This window comes from Chlamydotis macqueenii, chromosome 14, assembly GCF_036417535.1.
Source record: "Chlamydotis macqueenii isolate bChlMac1 chromosome 14, bChlMac1.mat, whole genome shotgun sequence".
NCBI lineage: Eukaryota > Metazoa > Chordata > Aves > Otidiformes > Otididae > Chlamydotis > Chlamydotis macqueenii.
Window position 1 is genome coordinate 14834545 of NC_141569.1, and position 25153 is coordinate 14859697.

Here is a 25153-nt window from a genome sequence, read left to right on the forward strand (position 1 = left end):
CTTATAAAGAATCTGCAAGCTTATGGTGGCTTTCCTGAGTGGCCAGCAGTAGCCAGCGAGCAGTGCTCATGGCAGCCAGGCCTCCTGCTGGGTCACCATCCCCTTCCTCACCTGGGTTCGTCATTTTGGCTGCCGGCAGAGCTTCACGGGGCTCAGCAGACCCTGCGGGGCCCAGCCAGGTGTGTTGAATTGGGTAGTGGCTCCACAGGCTCATGAAGGTCTGTCTGCACATTCACAAGACCCACGGAGGGTTTTGGGGTCCTCCATCAGCTTTCGGAGTTACGGAGGCACATGGGCTCTCCATGTGGCAGGGAAGCCTGTAAAAGGTTTACTGGTTTCATGTGTTCCTCCCAAAAAGCTACAAAAAGGTCAGGGCTGTGTTGCAGAGCCTGGAAAACCCTCCATCAGTTTCCCTGCATGCGGAAGGTCCCGTGTCGGCTGGGGAAGCCCGTACGTGTCTGCACAGACACACGCGTGTATGCTGGCAGTGAGGTTCGGCTCCGGGCTTGGCTCTCCATCTCTGACTTGTTTTCCCTATTTCTGAAATACTGGCATCTGCTGCGACGAATGTTCGATATAGTGACATGAAAAAATAAATCCTGACAAAAGTGAGGGTCAGGTCAATAGTCTCCATGAACGACAGTAAATCTTTATATTTACTGAGGCAAGAAGGCAGGGCGTGAATTGTGGTTTATACTCAGATTTGGAAACTGCCAGCTCAGAGTGATGGCAGCAAACAAAATCGCATCCAGCAGAGGTGACGGCATCCAGTGCCCACAGAAATCCATCACTCACGCATTGGGTTGTCCCAGCCTGAGCAGAGTCCCCAGGGAGGTGTAATTTGGTTTAAGTGGCCATCATCCCTTCGTCATGCCGCAGTGCTCGGCCCTTGGGAAGCAAAGGGCAGAAGTTTAACGGCGTGTCCCGAAAGCGGCCGGCTGTGGTGCGGGATGCTCCCGCGGGAGACACGTGCATTCACACCAAGGAACAACCCGCGCTGCCGGGCGGGCGGTGCGTGGTCCTTGTGCTGGGATGAAACACGGGGGAAGCAACCACCTTGCCTGCCAATGGGGTTAGGCAGCCATGCCTTTGTGAAGCAGTTTAGCTAAAGTAGTGTGCATTGTTTACACCGAGGGTGGTGGAACACTGGCCCAGGTTGCCCAGAGAGGTGGTGGATGCCCCATCCCAGGAAACATTCCAGGCCAGGTTGGCCGGGGCTCTGAGCAACTTGATCTGGTTGGAGATGTCCCTGCTCCTTGCAGGGGGGTTGGGCTGGATGGGCTTTACAGGTCCCTTCCAACCCAAACCATTCTATGATTCTATCTGGGCCTGATGGCTCCTTGTTATGTTTGTTGGTTGTTGCCAAACTATCAGATTCAGCAGGTCCTGGGCTGCTGTCTGTAAGTGCTGGCTCTGGCAGTACTGCAGGTGCTGGGATGGGATCGGGGCATACCCTGATTTTCCTCTCGTCTCTGTGCCATGACGTCCCAGCGTGCAAGCAAAGGGGACCCGCAGTGTAGACCCTACTGCCCTGTTTTGGGCAGACAGGCTCAGGCCCCAGCATGTGCCCACTTGGGTGACAGTGTTGTAGTGAGATTTTCCCACTTGGTCAGGTGGATCCACCACATGTGCTACTAGGACTAATGGAGGCAACCAGAAGGCTTGGATGGTAGTTTGATGTCCTCAGTTTGAATCCATGAGGATGGGTTTTGATGTCCCCCAAATCTCCTGTGTGGTACGGGGCAGGAACATTTCCAGCAACATCGGTCACACCAGAACTGTGCCCAGGCCAAGATGTGATGCCCGCTGCCATGGTGCATGCGTTGCCCAACGCTGCCCCTCCACAATGCTCGGCATTTCACAATATTTATGGCTGCTCCTCACCCTTGGCTGCTTAGACAAATAAAGCCTAATGCAGCCTGAGGCAGTTAATCCCTGGCTCTCCAGCCTCCCAGCAATAACAAGGCCTGGGTGGCATTTCAAATTGTGCACTGGGGGAGAGGGGGAGCGCTGGGATCTATCTTTTATAAGGCGGTGGAAATGCAAGCCTGCCTTCATTGAAGATAAGCGGCGTTGGCCGGGCTAAGCTCCTGCTTAGAGGTTATAGCGGTGATGGAAGGCAGGAGACTCCACGCGGCCCTGGCCCCGCAGTAACCTTTGCCAAAAGAAAAACACTTCTTAATACAATAGTAGATTTAAAAAAAAAAAAAAAAGACAAGAAAAATAAACAGGGCCCCATGTGAACTTAGGAAACCTGTGCTGGCATGAAGAGAGATGCGCATGGTGAAATGGCCTGGGCGACACCTGGGAGGGCTCTGGCCCCCAGACCCACGTTGCTGGGAGTGGGAAAGGGCCCACGTCCGTCCTCAGCCCCTTGGTTCAGCGTGGTGCCGAAACGGCCCCGCTGCCAAACGGCTTCTCCTGCCCTCGCGGTCCCAGCCAACGCGTCTTCCCTTCGTTCACGCCTCGGCTTTCCCGTGGGGCTGGGAAGGCCGTCTCCAGCCTCACCGCAGCTCCGAGCACCGAGTGCCTTGTGGTGACCAAACAGGGACAGCTGAGGAAGTGGCGTGTTGTCTCGCTAGCACAATTCCCTGTTAGTGCTTGTGCTCCTTCGGTGGAAGTCATTAGCATGTGTAAACGCTTCCTTCCCATTGCGTCCGCTTGCGTGCTCTCCCCGCTGAGCTGCGTGGCAAGGGAAGCACCTTTGAACGGGAAAACAACAGTCAACCTCTGAGTATTAACTGCATGTTTATTAAACTTGGTAACCCTCTTGTAAGGTATTTTTAAAAGCAGCACAAGGTGTTTTAGCTTACTGGCCTTCAAATGGCACCAGGGTCCAACGCTGCCATTTAGGCTGGGAGTTTCATCGTAGGAATTGTGCTATGATGTACAAAATATGACATTTCCAACTCAGCCTTTCTTGGAAGGGAATGAAACGAGTTTCATAGCTGCGTGAGGGGTGTTATGTGGAGGTGGAGAGAGAAATCTGTGCAGATGTTAAACAGCCAGCTAATCTCAAGTGCTGCGAACACCCCGATACACTTTGGCTCTCGGAGATGATGATTCCCATCTCCCGCTGCAGCGGGTCCTGGCTCGCCGTCACAGCTCTGCGCCAAGAGAAGCTGAGAGCAGACACGTTTGTAACTCACCAGCGATGCCCCCGGCAGCCCCACGGGGCTGGCTTTCCTCCCAGTGTCCCGAGTCTCTCCATCCTCAAGTCTCTTTGGGAGCAGACAGGATCACTGACCCAGGGGTGAGAAGCAAGGCAGCAAAGCCTGACGCGGGGGGAGAGCTTTGCAGCCCTCTCGAGAGCCCGTCTCTCTTGGAGATCCTGCCGAGAGCAAAGATTTTTATTAACCACATCAGAGAAGGCTCCAGGTTTGGCCAGCTCCGGCCGCTTTCAAGGGCGGCAGAAAGCTCAGCTGTGCAGTGTTTTCCAGGAGGGTTGACATTTCCTATCTCCTACGTTGCCGTAGATGCGTTTACCCCGGGGAACTGCACCTCCTGTCCTGCTCGCGCGGATGCCAGGAGGGCTCGCAAATCCGCAGCGAGCGCTCAGACGGTCTGCTTATGCATGTCTGACCTCGTACCTGAGGTTTCCTTCCTCTGCCGCTACCCCTGATGACTAATTCTCCTTTGAAGAGCCTGTGCCTGTGATCTTCCTGCCTCCCCTCGTGCCCACCCCGTCGGAGGCGGCAGAAGGGGTCGTGCAGATGCGCGTGTGCGCACGTGCGAGCGTGCATGCGGGAAGCTGTGCCGGGGAGGAGGGTCCGTGCTCTCCCGCTCCCCGGGCAGCAGCTCTCTCATGCCCATGACCACTCTTCCCTTTGCTTTTCTAATTATTATTATTTTTAGATTATTCTTGATGCTTGAAAACCCTGCTTTGATGATCAGGAAGTTTAAATTCTTCCTGCACTGTGCTTGTGCTTCCTCCTTTCTGGACTCATCCTCATTTAATGTAGCTTTTCCATGTCATGTTGGCTCTGGGATAAATCCATTGTCTTTGTTCCCTGTTATCTTTCATTAGAAGGAATAAGGATTCCTCCTTTCTTGCTTGAGTTTGGTTTTTTTTGGTTTTTTTTTTTTTCTTTCTAAGCCAAAGAAGCCCAGTTCCTGCTGCCCAATCCTCTGTGGCTCAGGCAGGGATGGAGACACAAAGAGGCTGCATGACAGGGAGCCTGGAGCAGATGGGGAATTGAATCCAGGTTTTCCAAGGCCAAGATAATCATCTAATTGCAAAACTGTTTTTCCCACTTACCCTGTTCATCAGCTTCTCTCACACTCAGCAGCTGGGGATGAACTTGAGGATGGGCTGTGCTGCAGAGGACGGGCACTGCCAGCTCCAGGGCAGCTGTTTGGTTTGAGGGCTCCAAGTTCATCTCCATTCACAGCCAAGCAGCAAACATCTGGATGCAAACCCCAGGGACAGGAAAATAGAGGAGCAGGTCTTTTCCGCTTGGCACAGTGCCCCCCGCTCCAGCTGCATGGCTTGCAGACCCCTGAAAAAGCCCAGCACGGCCAACCTGGCTGCAGCAGCCTGGGTGGGAGGCGGCAGGGTCCCCAGGCTTTGCTTGAGTGGGGGAAACCTGCCCTGAGTGGGGCACGGAGATTTCCTCAGTGCCCTGCTCGGCCTGTCTTGGGACAGCTAGCAGTCTTGGGAAGAGCTGAACTTCAAAGGCCAGCAATTAAGCCCACACACATCAAGGAAAAGGCAAACCTGCGATTTGCTATTTTCTTTCTAAATGCCGCTGCCTTTTTCTCTCTGCGCTCAGTGCCGACCCTCGGGCTCTGTCTGACTTCCCGGTCAGCTGCCTCTGCCTCCTCATCTCCCAGGGAGAGTCGGATGCCGAGGCCCCGCTTAGCTTGAACTCTGTCTTTCCCCGCCGGCACATCCGTGGCTCGCTTCGACAGGAGCTTCACCTGAGCAGGGCCTCTGGGAGCAGCTCGTGGTGGAGCTGTAGTTAATGATGTCCAAACCGAGGGTGCGCAGAGATGCTGCTTCCACGGCTTCTCAGGCTTTGTCCTTCCTCTCTGTCCACGCAGCAAAGCCCCGGTGCTGCGGTTGGAAGCCCCTGCCCAGGTCCTGGCTCTGCCCAGGCTGTCACCGGCCTCAGCGTGGGCAGCTGGGGCTCTGGGAAAGGGGATGATGCCGTGGGGTGGGCATCTGCTTTGGCAGTGAGCAGTTTTGGGACTCCTAGACCTGGATGTCTCACCTGGATCACTGTGTGTAAGAGCTGGTGGTGACTTGTCCCCCCAGAAGCTTATCCCTCTCTTTGGGAATCTCTCGGTGGGTATTCCGCAGCGGCAAAATCCCCAGTTTAGCTGAGTTGCGTGAAAGGGTACTTTGTTGTTTGCCTCATAACTCCATCAGGTACAGTGTGAGAAGCAGTGAATAATAATTTCCTTTAGTGGTTTGCCCTTTGTGATTGTGTAGGCTTTCACTTCTTCTCAGTAGCCCAAGGTCTCTCTTTCGTGTCCCACGGGTTTGTACCCACTGCTGCCAGAGGTATATCAGCCCCTGGGGTTACACCTGGATAGACAGACATGGGGTGGAATTAAACTCTGAATTCTGCAATGGTCAGGCAACCCCTGAGCAGTCCCAGATAAGTTAACTGGAGGTAGTGGCAGTACAAGCTTTTCCCAGGCCACCTGCCCAGAGATCCCAGACACCCAGGGCCCACGGGAGGATGTCCCCAGCCCATCCTGGCCATCTGTGCTGGTGATCCTCGTCTGCCAGGTACCAGATTTGGACCAACGCTCATTTCACACGAGCTGTGGACCATCCATTGCATCCTTTCAGGTTACAGATGTCATAAACGGCGCTGATTTCTGTTACCGGTCCCCTAAAGCCATCCGATCCGTGCTCTTTCCACACCACGTTAATCACATCCTGCGGGGGCAGAGAGTGGGAGCAGGGGAAGATTTTGAAAGAAGTAAATTAAAACAGGAAGAGAAGCAACCTGACAGTCCTTAAGATGTGGGAGGATAATTTTAATTGAGTTTTGCAAGGGTTTAGCCATGCAGTTAATAGGGGCCACTGGAAGAGTGGTGGCCGTGTATGCTAAGCAGGGCGGCTCGCCCTGGGCTCTGCAGAGCTGCGGCGGTGGCAGATTGGGAGCTGCCACGAGCATTTTGGCAGGTCTGAGGGCTTTTGTCCCTTGGGGAGCGAATCCTGCGGACGGAATAGGTCCCGTTCCTGTCTGAAGGTGCTGGGCTCCCCCTCCCCGTGCGTCCCACTGAGCTGGAGCTGCCCTCTGAAATGTCAGGGAGAGGAAGCAATCCTCAGCTTGTTAGTTTCTACAAGGAAATAAAACGCACAGATGGCTCGAGCATCCTCTATCTCAAAGGCAGGAAAAGGATTCTCCGGGCAGGAGCAGGCAGCCAACAAACCCAGAGCGATTCAGGGAATGGAGGACCAAACAAAGCGGCGTCTGGCCAGCCCTTGGCCAACAGCAGAAAGGGTGGGCCAGCGGCCCGCCGAGGGGAAACGAGCTCTCTGATGTGTGGGAGCATCCCTCACCGGAGAGAGAGCGGCAAACAGCCGGCTCCCCCGGGGCCCGCGGAGGCTGCTGACAGCAGAGATCCTGGAGGAGGTCTGCAGGGTGGCCCCGGCTGACCCGCTGCCCCAGGCCGGACATGTGGCTACCTGACAGAGGCTAACTTTGGCTCAGGACGTAGCCTCTCGGGGAGGATGGAGTAGCGAGCGAGGGCGGGGGGGGAGGCAGGGAGAGGAAAGACGGCAGGAGACAGAAATGCAAACATGGCCTGACAGCCGTGGGGCAGGGGGAGGGGAGGAGGAAAAAGCAGGGTAAACCTGGCAGGATGGAGCAGGAAACCGGGCTGGAGCGAGGCAGGGCGATGGTGAGATAGTGCTTCCTGCGGAGGGAGAGCGGCAGACAGATAAACACTCCCAGACAGGCGCTGGTTGACCCCTCTTTGGGATGCTGGTTGACCTCTCTTCGGGATGCTCTGGGATGGCGACAGGTCCCCAGGGCACGGGTGGCTGTGCCCCTGCAGACCAGAGCCCCAAAAGCAGGTGGCAGCAATGTGGGGCCCTGGGTGTAGCCGTGCTCTGCTCGGGGCAGCTGGCTTGTGAAACACCCTGATTGAAACCCCTGCCTGGAGGCACCAAGGGACCAGGACTGAAGGATACAAGGGTAACTTTGCTCTTCAGGACAGCCCAGCTCTCTTAAAAGTGGCTCCTGCTTCCAAGCTCCTCTGTTTCTGTCCCCTTATGAGACCGCCAGCTTGGAAGTCCAGAACCCGAAAGAGCCCAGAGAGCTCATTACTTTCTTTCCCTCATTCCCCATCAGTGCAGGTAGCTATGAGATTCTTGTGCCTTGCCTGTTAATTAAAGTTTATGAGCAACGAGAGGCTAAACAGACCCGTTGGGGTGCAGGCATTGAGTCCAGAGCAGCCTTTTGGTCTGAGGCCGTGGGGCTGTTTGGCCGTGCCCGTGAGCACTGGATGCACAGCCGTGCTGCCGTGGAGTGCCAGGGGCTGGGGGAGCGGAGCAGAACGGCCGGCCTCGCAGTGCTGCTGGTTTGGCTGTGACTTCTTCTGCTCGTGTCGGGGCCGTGCTGCCGTCGCGTGATGCGCCACTCACATCTCTGCCCACCCCATCCCGCTCCCCAGTTGGCTGGCAGGAAGGGGGATGCTTTGGCTGGAGTCTCCCTGGTCCCATACTGGTCTTTGCTCGGGGGTGCTCCTGCCTCCGTACACGGACGTACCCACAGGTGTCTCAGGGCAAAGTTAATGTCTCGTCATGTTTTTTGGTGTTGGACAGGAGGGATCAGATACCCAATAACGATGAGCACCTCTGTGTTTGTGGGTATTGACTGAGTTCCTATAATTATTAGTCCCTTGTGTCCCCTGGAAGAGGACAGCCTGCCCCAGTTGGAGCAAAGGAATATCCTCACAAAATGGCGAGGACACAGATCCACCACGCTTTGACTTGGGGACATTTCAGGGCTTTGAGGTCCATGGATGACAACCTCTAGACGGAGGAGTGTTGTCTCACTATTGGCATTTCCCAGGGTGAGAAGGGGAAAGGTGGTGTCCCAAGGCTGAATGAGCTGTTGGTGTAGGGGGGTCAATTGTGTGCCTGGGACAGTGATGCTGCCCTAGCACAGAAGAGCACAGCCCCTGCGTTTAACCCCTTCCAGGACAGGTCTGACGCAACGGTCAACCCTGGGTTGCAGAAAAAGGAACATCTTTCATGAACCCTATAAAAGAAGGGACCTGTTTCCTTTGCCCTTGTGCAAAAACATAGTTTTGGGGGGATTTCCAGTCTTCTATCATTATAATTTTTGATTTATTAATTGCTTACACCTCAGCCTGTTTCCATCTCGCCCCCAGAGCCCTTTAGCACGTCACCTCTCCATTTTTCCCCCAGCCTCACCGCAGGCATAGATGGCTGTCACCCTGCCCTCGCAGCCCCCGGGCACAGGCTGCTGGGCAGAACCCGCTCCATTTTGGTGTCAGTTCCCACTGCGGTTTGGGGCTCGCCCTACCCGCTGTGCGGCTGGAGAAAAAACACCTGGCATTTCATCCCCACGTTGGCCAGAGCCTACCATTCATTTCTCAGCCTCGTGTGATATCTCACCTCTCTGCAAAACAAGCCTTCCTCCGTGCTGGCGAGCACCAGGAGGAGGAAGAGGAGGAGCTGACAGCCCTATGTCCAAATTCCCCCTGCTGCTCTGCCAGCTGCCTGCTCATTGCCTGACGTGAGGCTCACGCTTTGCTGCTCCAACCCACAGCTGGATGCTTGCCCCGTGCGTGAGGAGAAGTCGCTCCGTGGGGGAACTTCAGCCCCGTAGGTGGGAAGTTGGCCCGGCTCTGGCTTCGGCACGTGGACTTCCCGTGTGTCTGCGAGCATCTGCGGGTCCCCGGTGCCAGGCACTCACACTGACAGTTATACCAGCACGGGGCAGGTGGGGAGGAGATAACAACTGGAGCGGAGGGGTTAGTTCCTACAAGGCAAGGGGAAACGGTGCACGCGGAGTTTCGCCAGCAAATGCTGCTAATTCAGACAAGCCCAGCCTGGAAAGCCAGAGGAGAGATCTGCAGAAAGGGCACAGCAAGGTTTCTCCTCCATCTCCCCCAGTGCCAGCTATTGCTGCTCTTCCACATCAAAAAGGGTTGTTCAGTCCCTGTTTCCCCAGTTGCCAGCGAGGTACCAGAATTTTATTGTTGGCTGTCCAGGTGCAAGTCTTTGCTCCCATAGTAACTACGGTGCATGATTGCACGTTCACGTGCGTGGCTTGCCCCGCTGCCAAGGGAAGAGCCCCACCAGCAGCTCTGCAGCGGCAGCTCGGGGCAGCCAAGGCTTTGGTCTGGGGGTAAAACCCCAGGGAAACGGGAGATGCTTTGCAAGATGAGTCACGTCGGGCTATCCGGTAGCACTGGGCGCTGAGCAATCCCAGGGCATCCAGGTGCTGTTGAGCACCAGTCAGGAACAGGCCAGAGCAGCTGCCTGAGCCCAGCGAGTCGGAAGAGGCTCATTGGAGACTCGGAATGTGGGTAAATTCAGGGGCTCCATCCTGGAGCCTTGGCCTGGGGATTTGGTTACCTGATACAGATCTGCCAGAAATCCCTTTTGTAGAAAGTGTCCGGATCTCAGGTTCCTGCCTTGCTTTGTCAGGATGCTCATTGACTGGGAAGTTTTGCACGAATACAGCAAACTAGGGATGGGATGGTCGCAAGGTCAGGGTAGCTTTGCTCTTTTTTACCTTCCAGCCTATCTTTTGCCCCAGTACAGCGCTGGGTGGGCAGGCTGGGTTGGGCTGGGTATGTGAGGTGCCGGGAGATAAGTGGGAGCATGCAGCCTCATCTGGACCAGCTCCGTGCATGGTATTTTGCAGGTCTGGTCACAAAACCCCAAAGCAGTTTAGGTTGGTGGCGGGAGCGTGAGCCGTGCCGGTTAGCTGGGGACACGCGACGGCTGCGGCCAGAGCGATCCAGTCCAGCGCCGGGGAAGGAAGTCAGCGAGAAGGACAGAGTGTGAACAAAATCTCCCTCCGGAAAGGCGCCCCGTTAATCAGTCAGCGGGGCCGACTCAGCAGAGAGGGAGGGAAGGGGAAGCGGAGAGGGGCTAAGGTGGTGCGCGGGGGCTCGGAGGGAGGATCCGGTGCGGGGCTTCCTGTGAGTGGAAGCAGACGGAGAGCGGGAGCTGGGTCATGCCATCCCATGCTGTGCCATGCCTGCCCCTCCACCCATGTGCAGCCTTTGCTTAGGTTTCCAAAGCCATCGCTCGCCGTGGCAGTGCCGGCTCTGGCACAGGCATTGCTCTGCAGCGATTTAGCCGTCTGAAGCCATCGCAAAGGGAAAACCAGGCTTTCCCACAAGGTGATCAAGGTCAGGCACAAGGCTGGGGCCTGCGGGCTGCGTGGTCTGTGCGAGACACCCTGGGGTGGGCAGTGCTTTCCAGGGCGAGCACGGCTTCCCCACCAGGTAGGGAGAGCCCAGGGATGCAGGACCGCAGCGGGCAGCCCCGCTGTGCTGAGAGCAGCAGTGATTTCAGGGTGCAGAAAGCAGTGGAGGGGGCTGGAGAAAATTAAGGAGCCGCCGGCGATAAGGAGAAGGCCCTCAGTGCAGCCTGGCCCCTTTCAGAGCCGCGCGCTGAGAGATCAAGGCTAGGAAAACCGCTGGGAAACGCACTTCTCGGAAAATAGACAAGGTGTGAGTGGCTGTGGGATCCTGCTTCCTCTCCCCGCATGCCATCAATCCCCCTCTGTTTATTTTAATATCCCGCTGCCAACTTGCTTGGAAACCATCTTGAAAAAACAAAGCTCGGCCGGGGCTGCCGCATGCCTTTTTAATTACATTAATGCTCTCCCCGCGCAAGGGCGCGATTTGGTGTGCGCGAGAGAGTGGAGTCCGCTCGGGGGGCCGGGGAGATAAAGCATCGCCGGGGTTGGAGGTGGGGAAGGAGGGACTCGGAGGAGAGGAGACGCTCCATGCTCTGGAGACATCTCCCTTGCGCCCTGGGATCTGCCAGAGACACAAACCATCTGTATGTCGGCTAGCGGAGATTTAACAGCCAAGCTCAGCACCGAGTTCAGTGCTGGGCAGAGCGAGGCAGGAGAGGACCACAGCATGGCACGCGCTGCCTCGGGGAGGGAGAGAGCAGGGGCAGCAGTGCGGTGGATGCGGCTGGCAAGCACAAAGAGGGACGGAGAATTTTGGGGGAGAAAGCTGATGGCTTTGAAGATGCTTTTGCAGGCTGGGAATGGCTCTGTGCATCCCTTTGCCTGTCCTGGATGCCACGGGCAGCCGTGGGCACCAGCGCCCTGAGGGGCTGGCCCGGAATGGGGCGTCAGGATGAGCAGTGGGTCTCCAGCGTGAGCCAGTGCCTGATGCGGGGAGTCCCCGAAGCTCCGTCAGTCCGGGGCCGGCGAGGAGGCTGGACGGCCGCGAGGGCCAGCCCGGTGCTGGCTGCCAGCAGCGGGACGGTCCCCAGCCCCGCGCTGCGGTGCTTTTGGAGGGAGCAGTGGTTCCTTTTCCTGTTGTACTCGCTGGAGGGCCGCGGACAGGATGCATCTGCAGGAATCCCACAGCCTCAACCTGCACAGACCGTACTTTTTCTTTCTTCCCCTCCACCCCCCGGCGTTGTTTGCTAACAGGTCACCGAGCGGCACGTGAAGGGAGGCAGGGAGTTATTTCTGCGGCCGTCCTGATCTCCCCAAACCCAGCGGTGGGGCAGATGTGGTGCACAGCATCAGCTGAGAGGCTCCCGCCGCCCTGGACCTCTTTTTTTAGTGTTTCAAGCAACAGGGATGGCTCCGGTTTTGAGAGTCGCTTCGGCGCCTGTCACAGCCAGCCCCGGGAATTGCCGTGCCGGGGTTTTGGGGATTCGCTTTCTGCTCGCTGCCCGGGGCACTAGCAGGTTCAGAGGGCCTGCTGGCCCCAGCCAGCCCTATGGCAAGCTGTATCTTGCACATTTTGGGCTGGCTGCTTTGTGGGGGCTGCAGGCACCCCCGGCTGCTTGCCGGGGCCACAGACTGGCAGGCTGTGGCCATCTGGAGAGCGGTGTTTGCGCTGGGATAAGTGTGTCCGGCATTAATAGGAAATGCAGCTTAGCGGTCAAATTCCTTCCCCCTCCTTTTTTTTTTTTTTTTTTTTTGTAATAAACCTCGTTATATTTTGAAGGGATTTTACCAAAAATGCACTCATTTATTTTCACAGCCCCAGGGCACATTTTTGTGTGTAACATCTGATGTCCCCTCCCTTCGGGAAGGGGAAGGTTGGAGGCACGAGGCAGGGTGTCCTCCACGGGGACCAAGCACCACCACGTCCCAGGGGCCGCGGTGACGCCAACGCGACCGCGTGTTGAATGACGAATGATGGCCGCTGCTGTTGTCGTCATTGAGAGAGACGTGTCTGTAGGACAGGCCACGGAGAGCAGGACCCCCACGCAGGCGGAGGTGGGCGGGGGCGGCCCTGGGCTGACGCCGCCTCAGGCGGGAGAGGGAAGAGGAGGCGGGAGATGGCAGGGGGAGATGGCTGGCGCCCCAGAGTTGCCATGGGGGCAGCCGCGGGGACGGCCACCTCGGAGCCGCGTGCGCAGGCGGGAAGGAAGTGGAGAACAATCGGGGAGAACAAGGCCGGCAGCCCTGGCCTGGCCGTGCCGGCAGTGCCGCTCGGCACGTCCCTCCACCGCCACATCCCCCTCGGTGGCCTCTCCTGGTGGCAGTGGACCCTGGGCACCCCGGCTTCCCCACAGGCCTGGCTCCTCACGCCTGAGAAGCCTTGTGTCGAGGGGCTGGCGGCCATTTGGTGTCTCCTGGGGCAGGTTTCCCCATAGAGAAACATTCATCACACGGCTCTACCACAGGGCTTCCAAGGCTCACAGTCCTCAGGCCACAATTTTGGAGGAGAGGCATCATATGGTGTTCCTGCTGCTTGTGAAACCCATGGAAATATCATGTCCTCGAGACCTCTCCCTCCCGGACAGATCTCTCCGATAAATGGTTTGAGTGTTAAAAGGGAAGGATACAGACATGCACAGCCCATAGTTGCAAAAACCTCATGTTTCTGTAGAAAATCGAGCTAGCAACATATTTTTGCATTCTTTTCTTCCTTAGCATTTAGCATCTACCTGAGTCACAGCTTCACATTTCGCAACTTTTTTTTTTTTTCTTCTATTTCTGGTTAGTTTGCTTGCTTGTTTTTGCAGTCACCGAGACTTTTTTTTTTCGAGTTATCTCACGTCTCCAGAAGTTGGAGTTTTAAGATAAAGATCACGAAGTAATGACAGTCAGCAACATCATGCTAATGAAAAACAACGGGGTACGTCTGAGGGTAACCGGTACTTCGAGATGTTTTGTCCATGAGGAGCTCACTTAGGGTGCATGTCTGGCGTGCCGGAGATGCAAGCACAGGAGAAGTGGGACTCTCCCAGACAAAAGCTGAGAGAAGAAGTGCATGATAATGTGTTTACCTGCCCATCCTTGAGCCTGGATAATTTCACTTCTGGAATGCCTGCTCGGCTGTGGTGCAGGGGAGGGGGCTGCTGTAATCCCCAAAGGTTTGGTCCTGTTCGGGTGACTATACCTGAGAGTGCTCGGCAGGAGATGGGTGTTCAGTGAATGCCTGCTGGCTCCTGAGAGCATCGCTGTGCAAACGCAAGAGTTTTGCATTTGAGATATCTGGGCAGATGGATTTTTGTTCCCTGATTATAGCAAACTACGTACATATAGAAAAATCTCCCACCAGATGCCCTCCAGTTACCAGATAAGATCATTTCAGAGCAGCAGTCCAAGTGAGCTCAATCTCAGCCACCTGGTGAGGAATGGCCACACCTGGATTCCCTGATTTCTGGTCTTTTTCTGGCCCCCATCTGTGCTAGTCTGCCGGTCTGAGCCCAGGGGCTCTCTGGCCCCAGCCCTAGAGCTGTTGCTGAAGAGCAGATTCATACGAGATGTTTCCTTCAAGAGGCTTTGCCACTCTCCGGCCTCGTGATGCCAAGCTAGCTGCTGCCCACAGCGGTGTGTCCAGACTAGCAGATGTCTGCATCGTCTCCTTTATCTCCACAGATCTGGTGAGCAGCTATTCTATGACCCCCCCTACTCTTAGCTTCATCGAGGAGGAACACGTCATCAACGCCAAGGATACTCTGACCATCACCTGCAGGTAAGGCACGTGGCTCTGCCTAGACTGCTCCCACCTGGTAAGTGTTGGAGGACCAGGCAAGGAGAGCCCACCAGGGACAACTTGGCTGCAGTACACCTGCAAATTCGCATGGCTGACTAGAAATCTGCCACATTCACCAAGTGCGACTTCATCTAATTAATTAATTGAAAAAGAAGCTGAAGACATCTCAGAGGAGATGATGATAACTTCTGCTGTAGTCTTGCAGGCAGAAGGAAGACAGAGAAATATTTGTGTGATCTGATGGCTTCCTTGTAAGCTCATTAGGGAAACTGTCTTCCTAACTCTCCTTGTCTTTCTCTGACGTTGCTTACTCTCACCTCATCAGGGGCTGCTGGGGTTGTAGTTCTGGTTTCTAAATCTCACAGGTCATTTTGCGGGATGTTGAGAAATATCCATGGGAGAAGGCAGGGCTGCACTTAGTGGTGGCTGAGGGGCTGCCAGCTTTTCTAGGAAACTGGGATTTAATGCTCTGCCTTGTAAATGCGGGGGTGAAGAGAAGCCGTGGCCAGGCAAGGTGAATAACTCTGCGAGAGGAGCTGGAGAATCTCTGGTTGTTTTGGAGGCTGTGACTTTGAGAAGGTGATGTGCCTGAACCGATTTATCCCACGCTGGGACACTTGGCTGAACATGTTTTCAGCACTACTCCCTATCTTTGACAGAAATAAAAAAAAAAAGAAGTGGGAGAACTGACCGAGGTCAATTTTCCTGAGAAAGCTGGGGTTTCCCTTCAGCAGCTGAAAGCAGGTCCATGCTTGGGATCTGAGTGCTATGGCTCAATCGGGGTATAAATTCAGCGTGGGCCTCAAATGGGTGTTTCTTGGTGTTATATATAACCACGGAGCAATTACTGCAAACACTTGGCTGGCATTGTGTTCGTGTCTTGTCACAAACATATTTAACTTTTCCTGGAACAGATGGCATTGCTTTTACTTTGTGAATCAGTTCACAGCCAGGGGAGAGGGACAGAGAAAATGTTGCTGAAGGCCATACTGAGCTCATTTCACTCGATCTGGGAAGCTAAGTGGTTGTGGGCTTGTTCTTAAGGTGACCTGAGGAGCCATGGTGTGTGCTGGGTTGTAGTAAACGTGTGAGTTGGAGGACTGTGGTCAGCCATATAGCTGCTGTGAGGGGGCACAGAGGAAGAGGAGGGAGTCGGAGGACTACAGTGGTCCACCATGGCAGTTCTCTCCACAGAGGGATGTGGGAGCTGACACTCTCTGTTAAAACCTTGGAAAAGAGGAGATTCAGTGAGATTATTCCGAACGAGCTTATCATCATTGACCCTTTCTCAGCAGTGGCCCGGGGAGGGGCACAGAAAGTGGTTTCAAGACTGTGTTGCTTGGGGATTGAGCCAAAGCTAAAGGACATACTGAACCCAGAGGTGCGGTTAAAGGAAGTGTCTTCTGCAGTCAAGCGTGAACATACCTGCTTAGCACCATGAAGTGGAAAAGCTTTCTTTTCAGGTAACCCTCCTGGAGTGGGAAGGACAAGATTGCCCTTCCCTTGTGCATTTGTTTTGTGTCGATTAATATGAAGGAAAATCACATGAAGCTGAAAAAAAAGTAATCTTATTTACAGTGCAGACCCTGCATGGCCTGCCCTTGCAGGGAGCATCGTACAAGCTATGGAGTCTCTTCAAGTGGCAGCAAGCTCCCTGTTTCCTGCTGTAGTGCCAAAGCTTGTCTTCCAGGCTCACTAAGCAGCATCCATACAGCATGCTGGCACAGACGCAGCTGAGAGTAGGAACATCCCAGTTCTTGGCTCCCAGGTGCTGTGCAGGACTGCACCGGCCGGCCGGAGAGCAGCAGGGCCATCTGCAAACACTACTGAAACCCATGCACCCTCTGCCCACGTTGCTCCCTGTCTGACCCCTGCCTCTGCATCCTGCTATCCCAGATGTGCTCCTCGGGGGCTGTGCACTGTCCTTCGCACCACCCGCAGGTAGAGAAGTCTCAGCATCTCCTGCGTGGCTCAGAGGTTCCCCTTCTCTCTGAGCTCTCAAGCCTGTGTTTGTCTTGAGGAGAGGATTTTGACTGTGGGACACTATTACTTCATTTGAGTGAAAAGTAAATCTTTCCTGGTCCCTGGATCTCTAATTACACCCAGCTGCTTCTCCAACCTCTTCTCTGGACCATGGCCCACCCTGGGAAGACCTGGCTTGTGTTAATGGGAGCTGAAGGGAAAAACATGCAGACCACCAAGAGAATAGGCAAAGGAGAGGGTGGTGGGGCAGGGTAGGGCAGAAACACATAGGAAATCAAATCCAGGATCCAGGGATCCCCTGCTGAGCATTGTGTTGGAGGTGGCTTCAGTTTGACCCTGGTCTTCCCTTGAGAGCAATGTCCTCTGGCTGCTCTTCGAGCTGCCCTGGAGCCAGGAGTACGAGCCTGCATGAAGCAGTTCTGCAGCAGAAAGCTGAGCCCAGAACCCCCTGTGTGAGACTCCCTGGAGACCTTTCGAGCTTCACCCACCGAGCGTGAGAGTCCCGCAGCTGACTGCGCTCCCAGGCCCCCCTGCAGCAGCCTGGATCTCGCACACCCGCTGCTCTGCAGCCCCTCTCCTGCTCCGCAGCCCACCTAGCCTCATCGGTGACAGAGTCCGTGCCAGGCCATGGGATAAGCAATGCCTCTGGAGCTGGGCGTGCTCAACAGAGACCCAAAGACACAGCACACCTGCAAGGAGCCACCAGATGTGGGGCTCTGCTTTTGGAAATGGCATCACATGCAGGCACGTTCCCCTGTCACCCAGTGCAATGCACCCTTGAGAGGTCGAGACAGAGCAAGGGACCAGGGCAGGAGCATTCCCCAAAATACAGGTCATGCCAGGGCTGGCTGAGAGCCCCAGTGATGTTTTGATCTAAGCATGTGGCAGAGCAGGGCAAAGGGGCCGATGCCCACATGGACAGTGCATTTTTTATTTGCTCCCAGCCCAAGAAGGAAGGAAAGAATCTTGTGAATCTCTGCATTCATGCCCTCGGCAGCCTGTGCTGGGGGAAAGCAGAGAGCTTGTCCTGTTCTGGCTCATGAATATTGGAGCAGAGCCCACAGGAGCCGGCTGCACCACGGCAGAAACCCCCGGAGGGATCGACTTGGTCCTGGCTGTGCCCATCCCATCCCCTCCCATCCCATCCTGCTGGTGCTGAGCACTCAGGTGGAGGGGAGCGTCACCTGGCCATGGCATTTAGAAAAAGAAAGGCAAGGTTGTCCTTTGCTGCCTAGTGACTTGTTAATAGGGCTGACTCGCAGATGTTTGCAGATGCACAAATGCTACTCTGGCAGAGGAAGTATTTGACCCCAGAGCCTTCTTGGCTCCTGCGGAGGAAATGAGTGCTATGGGAGGGCTGAAGGAGCCTGGGACAAGGCAATGCCCCGCCATGGCTGTGCTGGGGACACACTTTCCTACACGTGTGTGACGGCTGTGAACATCCTCTGTGGTGCTGAGTGGGGATCTCTTATCCTAGCTAAGCCACAAAGCCACAGCCAGCTTTGCCCATCATATCATGCTTGGGAGCTTCAAAGAGGATTGAACAGAAGTGGTGCCAATTGCAACGTCTCCCTGGAAGAGCATCTGTCCTGTAAAGATTTAGGAAAGCAGCTGTGCAGAAGCCTATGGTGCATCTGTTTCCAGCTGGCATCAGCAGGTTCTGTCGCCCAGAGGCACATTATCACAGAGCTGAAAGAAAACAACTTGGGAACAAATCGTCAAAGGTGACAGATAGGAGGGAGGGAACCATCCAAAAGTGCTGCCTGGATCTTTGCCCAAACGAAGAGAGTAGATTCAGAAATAAATGCAAGTGAACCTGGCCTGCCCTCATCCCTGTCTTCTTCTTGTCCTCTTAACACACCAGCGACGCTAACTTGGACTCACACCAGTGTCTACGCCTTCTGTGTCCCCACTGACTCTGGTCAAGCAGCAGATGATGCAAGGAATGCCTTAGTTTAGAGCTGCCCGCGGGCTGGTCGGCACGTCTGTTTGTACTGGCCCATCCGTGTTTACATAAATACGTGTCACTCAGCTACTGCTAGCCTTGATGGTTAATAAAACAAGTGGATCTGATAATGCGTGAAAATCCAGTGGGTAAACAAACAGAAAGCGGAAACGCTGGAGACTTGTACAATTACCCTGCTCCATGTGGAGCGCAAAAAATGCCTGAGCAAACGCAAAGGGCTTTGGGGCTCCTTTGTGCAGGCAGGGTCTGGAGCTCTCGGCTGTGGGTTGAGAGCGGGGCCAGCCCCACGGCCTGTGCCTGGTGCAGCGGGGCCGTGGGTGCAGCAGCAATGGGCATGGCAGAGGGCACTGAGCGTTGCTGGTTTGGTGATCGGAGTTACTGTTATTTACTCTGTGCATGTATAGGATGGGAAAAACACAAAATTCAAGAGTCTTAATTTTATTGAAGTGTTTGTGAGACCCTGATCCTTTGGAAAAGCCTGCCCATGATTCATGGACACAAGCTGCTGGAGCTGTGCTACCAGTCCTGCCTCAGGCACTGATGGCATTTTGAGTGAATGCAGAAGTTTGAGCTGGGTCAGAGGGGCTGCGTGGCTGTCCCCAAGGGCACGTCACTGCCTCCAGAGCCCTCATGTTTGGTGGCACGGGGAGAATGCAGCGTGCTGTCTCCAAACTCATCCATGGTGAGCTGGGCGGCAGGAGCTGGAAGAGAGCAAAGTCTGCAGGAAGATAAATCAGCTGCTGAAGACAAACAGGGGCAGGTCTTTCCCCCACGCTTGGACAGAAATCCTGTCCTCGTTGCGTCTGAGCCATTGTGCCCTCCAATGGCACCTTATCTCACTTCCTCCTCGCTGTCCCTTGCTGTCTGGACCCAGCTATTGGTGACGGTCACGGTCTGGCTGCACTTAAAAGCATCTTCCCGCGGAGCTGCCCTGGCAGAGGAGCTGCGTGTGCCAGCACGCCTATTCCCAGCTTGCGTAACAGATGAACCCAGTTTCCCGCAGTAGAGCCAACGGTGCTGACAAAAGGCCGTTTTTACCTCCACAGCTGTCTCTTGCGATGTCTTCTTTTTTTCCCATTTCTTTTTTTTTTTTTTTTTTGCACATTCTGAAGTGACTTTCAGCTACACTGGGCAAACTTTCAAGTGGGGACTAGGCCTTCCTCTGAAAGGGGCTCTGATTTCACAGAAGGAAACTTCCAGCCTGGAATAAAAGCTTGTGTTGTTTGTAGTAAGCAAGCGCAGCTATAGCGAGCTACGGCGGCGCGCGTGTGTGCGTACATGCGCGGATGCAAGCCTCCTGCTCTGGAGATCTTTGGCTATATATAAAAGCACACGTGCACGCTCTGTCTGGGGGTTTCTTGCTGTTCCTGGACTTTTCCGTTTGTCTCCGGGCTGCTGGCGAGCAGGCTCCGCGGTCGAGCCCTCGGAGGGATGTCTGTAGCCCAGTGTCTCTGCAGCGGTGCGAAGGGGTGGCAGCTCTGGGGCAGGCAGGGGCTGGGGGGGGCAGAGAGGCTGCAGGGCGCTGTGCAGAGCAAGAAGCCCCCTCCCACAGCAGCAGGGAAGGAAACAACTGGCAGCTGGACAGAAGGCAGTCAGCTGAGCCTCTCCTTGTTTTCTCCTCGCTGTCTTTTATCGCCGACTCCCTACTGCTTTTCTCTTTCTCGTTTTCTTTCCAGCCTGCTCTCCTTCCCTCATTCTCCTTCCCACTCCATTCATCACACTGCAAGCTCCAGTCAGCAGCTGCACTGAGCCAAGGGAACTCATCACATCCATGTGTTTTCTTAATAGCTCTGGACCCTTTTAATAATGAGAGGGAATAGAGAATAAATGGAGCCTTTCCCTCAGGGCCCTGTGTGGCTCCCTGTCCTGGCGTCAGTACCAGTAGGACAGAGTCATGGGAGGGGGAGACTGGCTTGTGAGTGGGCCGATATCTTACGGCTTAGCATGGCCGGAGAGGTGGCCTGGGGAAGGGGCTGAGCCTCTGCTTGCCCAGCCATTAGTGAAGCTGCCCGCCATCTCCTTGTGCCTGGTTATCTCCTTGGAGGATGGACGTTCCTCCACGCTGCAGTCCAGGAGCACATGCAGACATGCGCAGAGCCATGCAGGGCAGTTAAATCCTTGCCACGTTCACCCTGTTCGGCCCAAAGCTAACTCTCCTCTTTGCCCATGTCTAGAGGCCAGCACCCCTTGGAGTGGTCGTGGCCCGGGGGCAAGGTGGACCCTGCCGGGAAGGAGAAGGGGACCGAGTTGGTGGCCTCAGCAGCCCCCAGCAGCGGCCGGGCACTCCAAGAAGAAGACTGCGAGGGGACCGGCACGAAGCCGTACTGCAAAGTCCTGGTGCTGACAGAGACCCAGGCGAACGACACGGGTTACTACCGTTGCTCCTACAAGTACATTGATGCCAAAATCGAGGGCACCACGGCAGTCAGCACCTACGTGTTTGTGAGAGGTAAGGGTCATCCGGCCGTGTGCGTCTTCAGGCTGGGGGGTGGGTCGGGGGCAGCCTACGCACCAGCACAATATCAGAAGATTAAAAAACCCGATGTGCCCCTCGGCCTCCCAGGGCAGAGCATGGCTGCTGCAGGCTTGGGGAGGGGGCCAAGGGCTGGCTCCCTGCACTTCCAGGGAACCAATATCCATCCATTTCTGGGGGATGACCGCAGCGCCTGGGATTCAATTATGTCCCGGCCCGGGGGCATCGCTCCAGCCAGGCTGGAATGCAGGAATTTAAGGAGTGAGAGGAGGGCCTCAGAGACGCTCAACTGCTAAAAAAAGCACAAGAGTTGGCTTCTGGGCAGCTGGGGTCTCTCCGAGATGCTAGCGGCTAGGGATGATAATGTTCTGTAAAGCTGAGACCGAGAGAGGGAGAGGAGGAGTGGTACAAACACGCCATGTGCAGCCTCCTCCTGTTCCCAGGCTTGATGGCCCTGGAGCCGCTCCACCATGGCAGACCCAGATGCTCCTCTCCACGCTGTCACAGGGGATGCCTGTGCAGGCAGGGTTATGAGATGTGTTTTGGAGGAGCAGGTCTGTCCACCAGGCTTGGAGCTGGAGCCTCCACTTAGCAAGTGGTTGCTGGACCAATACTCGGCTTCTCCGTGCCCCAGGGGTTCCTCCTCCGCTGTCTCCACCACCGCTCGCAGCACGCTCCAGCAAGATAAACGAGCACTGTCCCCTGGAAACAGTTGGCTGAGCTATTTCTCTCTCCGCCCCCATTTATTAGTTGGTGCAGTTGTCCCAAGCCAGGCAGGTCATGACATACAAGATGGATTTTTCAGAAGTCCCAGGGCAAAGCCAAATTTGCCTCTGCAGCTATGCAGAGAAAAATGTACGGGCAAATCAGAAAAGCCAGGCAGCTGCTGGAGAGGAATTGAGGTCTGTTTGGGCAATTGCTTCCTCTCGCCATGGGCTCTGCTGCCCTTCCTAAAACAAGACAGACCTTCCCTGGATCCCAGATATGTTGTGAGGAGACGTCTGTAGTTGGACAGGGGTGTTCAGATGCTCTGGAGTGTTGTATCAGGATGGAGGTGAGAGTAAACTGAAAATAAGTACAACCTAGCAAGCTTGCATGCAGGGAGTGCTTTTGCAAGAACTCATTTTCTTTGTGATCCCTTTGCCCTCGTGTCCACCTTCTCTCACCTCCGGCATCATCTGCAGCTCAGTAATGGCACTCTCCTGTTTACCAGAGAGCAGCAAGCGTGTGCGTGTGCTGTAGCTTAGGGGCGATAAATCCCACGCTGTCAGGGCCCATGGGACTCCCAGTGCCTGTGGACAGCGTGTGTGCAACAGATCCAGCCAACACCTCGCAGCGTTGCTGTGCACATGGCTACGCAGCACATGTTCATACTCATTCCAATCAGGCTGTGCCCTGTTACGGCTATCAAGCATCCAGGAAACCTCAGAATCCGCCTTTCCAGACAGGACAGGCTTTCAGGCAGGAGAAGGGACATGTCAGGAAAACCCAGGCATACGGTAACCGTAGCCATTGCAGAACATCCAGATAAAGCCGTGCCTGTTCCTGCTGAACTGGCCTGCAATGTAAAGCTGTCCCTGGAGAGCTTGGAAGGGCTGATGTAAGTGTCGGGGATGTTTGGAGACAGCATGATCAGACCACAGATTTATCCATCAACCTAATTTCTCATGTTAAGAGCTTGGTGGAATTGCCAGGAACAAAATATCTGTGCTTGGCTGGAAAAATGGGTTCTCCTGTATTTCACCTGCAGCTCAATTCTCAAATGAACTCTCCATGTGTATGTCTCATTTCCCATGTGTCTGGTTAGGTGTGTATTTTATTAAAGCTACAGATAGTGCTGTAAACATACAGAATGCCTCATCAGGGCGGAACAGGGTATGTACAGCCCCCATCTCATACGGCTTAGCATATATTAATGAAGAAGATGCTAAATTATTCCCATCTGACCCATTAAGAGAGCTTCACAGAAAATACGTGATGTGATCAGAGAGGGGAGTTAGTGCATGAATCACAAGCTCATTGGCAGCAAGACCAGCCCAGTAAATCAGTTCGTTGTTGGCTGCCATCTGAGCTTGGAGAGAACCTCATAGTCTCTTACCCCTGGCAGCTGTGGGCCTCCTCCCTCTCACGTGCCCAGGGCTCAGGAGAGGAATGAGGAACACGTTCACACTCAGAAACAAATCTGTGATTTCAGAAGACAGCAATCCTGTGGCATCACAAAACCTCAGGAAATAAGAATTCTCTGGGGAATCTGTATTTTCATAAGAGCTGACCAACACATTCCCTGTGCATGGCTGGTTTCACCTAAGCTGTAGAAAAAAGCACTTCACCCAGAGTAGGTCTTTGCAGCAGGACTGTCAATGAAGCAACAGCTTTACAGATCAAAAATTAAAGGAATTCCCTTATGCACTTAACAGTGGGTTGGATTAGGTTGGGCCCAATGTGATCTGAACAGCAGATCCCCAAATGGTGCTCATTACCACTTTCACCTTTGACTTGTCATTTTAGATGGGCAGCTTTAGGGGTAGGGTAGCAGAGGAAAAGAGTCTCAGGCTGGACAAACAGATGTCTTCATGCTACAGTTCCTGTAAATCAATGGTTAGCTGCAGTCCAGGTGAATGAAGAGTAGCCTTTAAGGCCACTGGGATCATTTGCTCTGATTCCAGCATACCAGAAGCCACAAGATCTCCCCTAGCAGCTCCCTGGGGCAGCTCCACCACCTCCTTATGGACCCCCCTTCACGCAGGGGACAGTTTCCATTAACAAAGCCAACCATGACCATGTGCTAGGTGGACATTTCCAGAGACATTACTCTTACAGAGGAAAGACGCCGGCAACAGCAGGCATCAGAGATGCTAGGGACCAGCCTGTATTCAGAGCATCCCGTAAGGTATGTGTTCCTGTGGAAATGGGCAGGCAGGGGCTGGTATTTCAGAAGAAGTCATCCATCAGTGAGACAGAGGACACCAAGCAGCCTTGTAATTTGTTGTCTCTTCTTCCAGTTTTGTCTTCATCCCATTCAGTCAACCTGGGTGCCCTGTTTGGGTGCATCCAAAGAGTAAGAAAAACATTCAAACTGAAATATTAAAGAACACCGCTGCCAAGCAGACAGGTGAGCAAGTGCCTCAGCAGCAGCTGGCACGGCAAGACAGACCTCACCCTTCCTACCCTCTGGCCAGCCGTGGCTTGACATACAAGTGCATTTTGCATCTTGGTATCACCAGCTCTTTCCACTGTACCTGAGAAAGAACCAGAAGCGGGGTTCGTGCTGCCCTGTTAGCTTGCCATCTCTTTGGGACCAGGCTGGACTTCGTTGCTCTGTGTCTGGATGGTGCCTGGCACGACGGGTCAGGGCCTTGGCACATCTCCTTTATGCGCTGCCATCAGCCCCCTTCCACCATGGAGCCCCACCTGGGCTTGTCTCCTTTGACACAGGCAATGGACTGAGCAGGACGGGGCAGCCCCTTCTCCAGACACATTGCTTCTTGATGCTGGCTCCACGTGGAGTTTAGTGCAACACTCCTGGCTTTGCTAAGTCATTTCACTGATTAATTTTGGGTGGGTTTGCTCTTCCTGTCAATATTTGTGCTTGCAGCAGTTGGGAGGTAGTGGGGTGGCAGCCCTGGAAAGCTCAGCTCATCTGTTTATCTGCCGGCCGGGATGGCTGCAGGATGACATCTGCATACCATTCCGCTGCGGATCACTTCCTCGCCCTGGAAGGTCGCGCTGCCTGCCGCTGCACCAGGGCGGCACAGCCCCGCGCCGTCCCTGCCATGGGGCCGCGCGCAGTCACCAGCTGGGCAGGCAGTGAGCCCAGGACAAGACCCGCCGGTTTCGCAACGGGTCAAACCCAGGCAGAGACCTTGAGGGGGCCAGGAAAGGGGAAGTCATTTCCAGCACTGCCCAAATGTCACACCAGTGCCGCTCCACTGGTACGGTGTTCGGTGCAGAGGAACTGGCTGTCTCAGGCGCTTGCCTCGGCTGCTCTCTTTGCATTCCCAGGCTCCAGGTGTCTCCTCTGACTGTCACACGTTGCAGATGGGGCTGTCCAGCTCAACACTACTCCCTCTGGCAAGCTCGTGCTGTGCTAAAGAAAACCAGAAAGGCTCCTTTTCTTCTGAGTAATCCCTACTCCAGTTCTTTTCTTGCCTGTTTAGTTGTTCTTCTCCTTATATCTCTTCTTCAGATTTTGAACAGCCGTTTATCAACAAGCCGGAGACCCTCCTCATCAGCAAGAAGGAAAACACTTGGGTACCATGCCTCGTGTCCATCCCGGATCTTAACGTCACACTGGTCTCGGTGAGAGCTCGGCCAGAGACTCTGGACCGAGATGTATTGCATTTGTTGTGCATTTGCAATTGCCTGAGTGGAAGCAGGATAGGCACTGCCAGGAATGGAAAATGCATGGGATACATTTTCCATGGAAAGTACAAGCCACTGGCTTCCTCATTTTATTTGCTGGTTGAAGCTGTGCTGTCCAGTTCCCTTGGGCAGAACCCACAGGTTTCCTGCCAACCTTGCTTCTCTTCCCTGGAGCTCTATGAAACAAAACAAGACTTTGTTTTAATCCCATTTCC

The 25153-nt window shown here is 54.7% G+C and overlaps 1 protein-coding gene across 3 annotated transcripts in view; it reads left to right on the forward strand.

Moving 5' to 3' along the window:
- The window catches only part of FLT4 (fms related receptor tyrosine kinase 4), a 59464-nt gene that overhangs the window by 7785 nt on the left and 26526 nt on the right, over positions 1-25153 (forward strand). For 2 of the 3 annotated variants that reach the window (XM_086758541.1, XM_086758543.1), the window contains exons 2-4: positions 14037-14133; positions 20278-20552; positions 24763-24875. In XM_086758541.1, coding sequence (XP_086614667.1) covers positions 14037-14133; positions 20278-20552; positions 24763-24875 — 485 coding nt within the window. Of the gene's footprint in view, positions 1-13495; positions 13786-14036; positions 14134-20277; positions 20553-24762; positions 24876-25153 lie in introns of those variants that run through there. The other variant, XM_086758544.1, reaches the window with a different exon arrangement.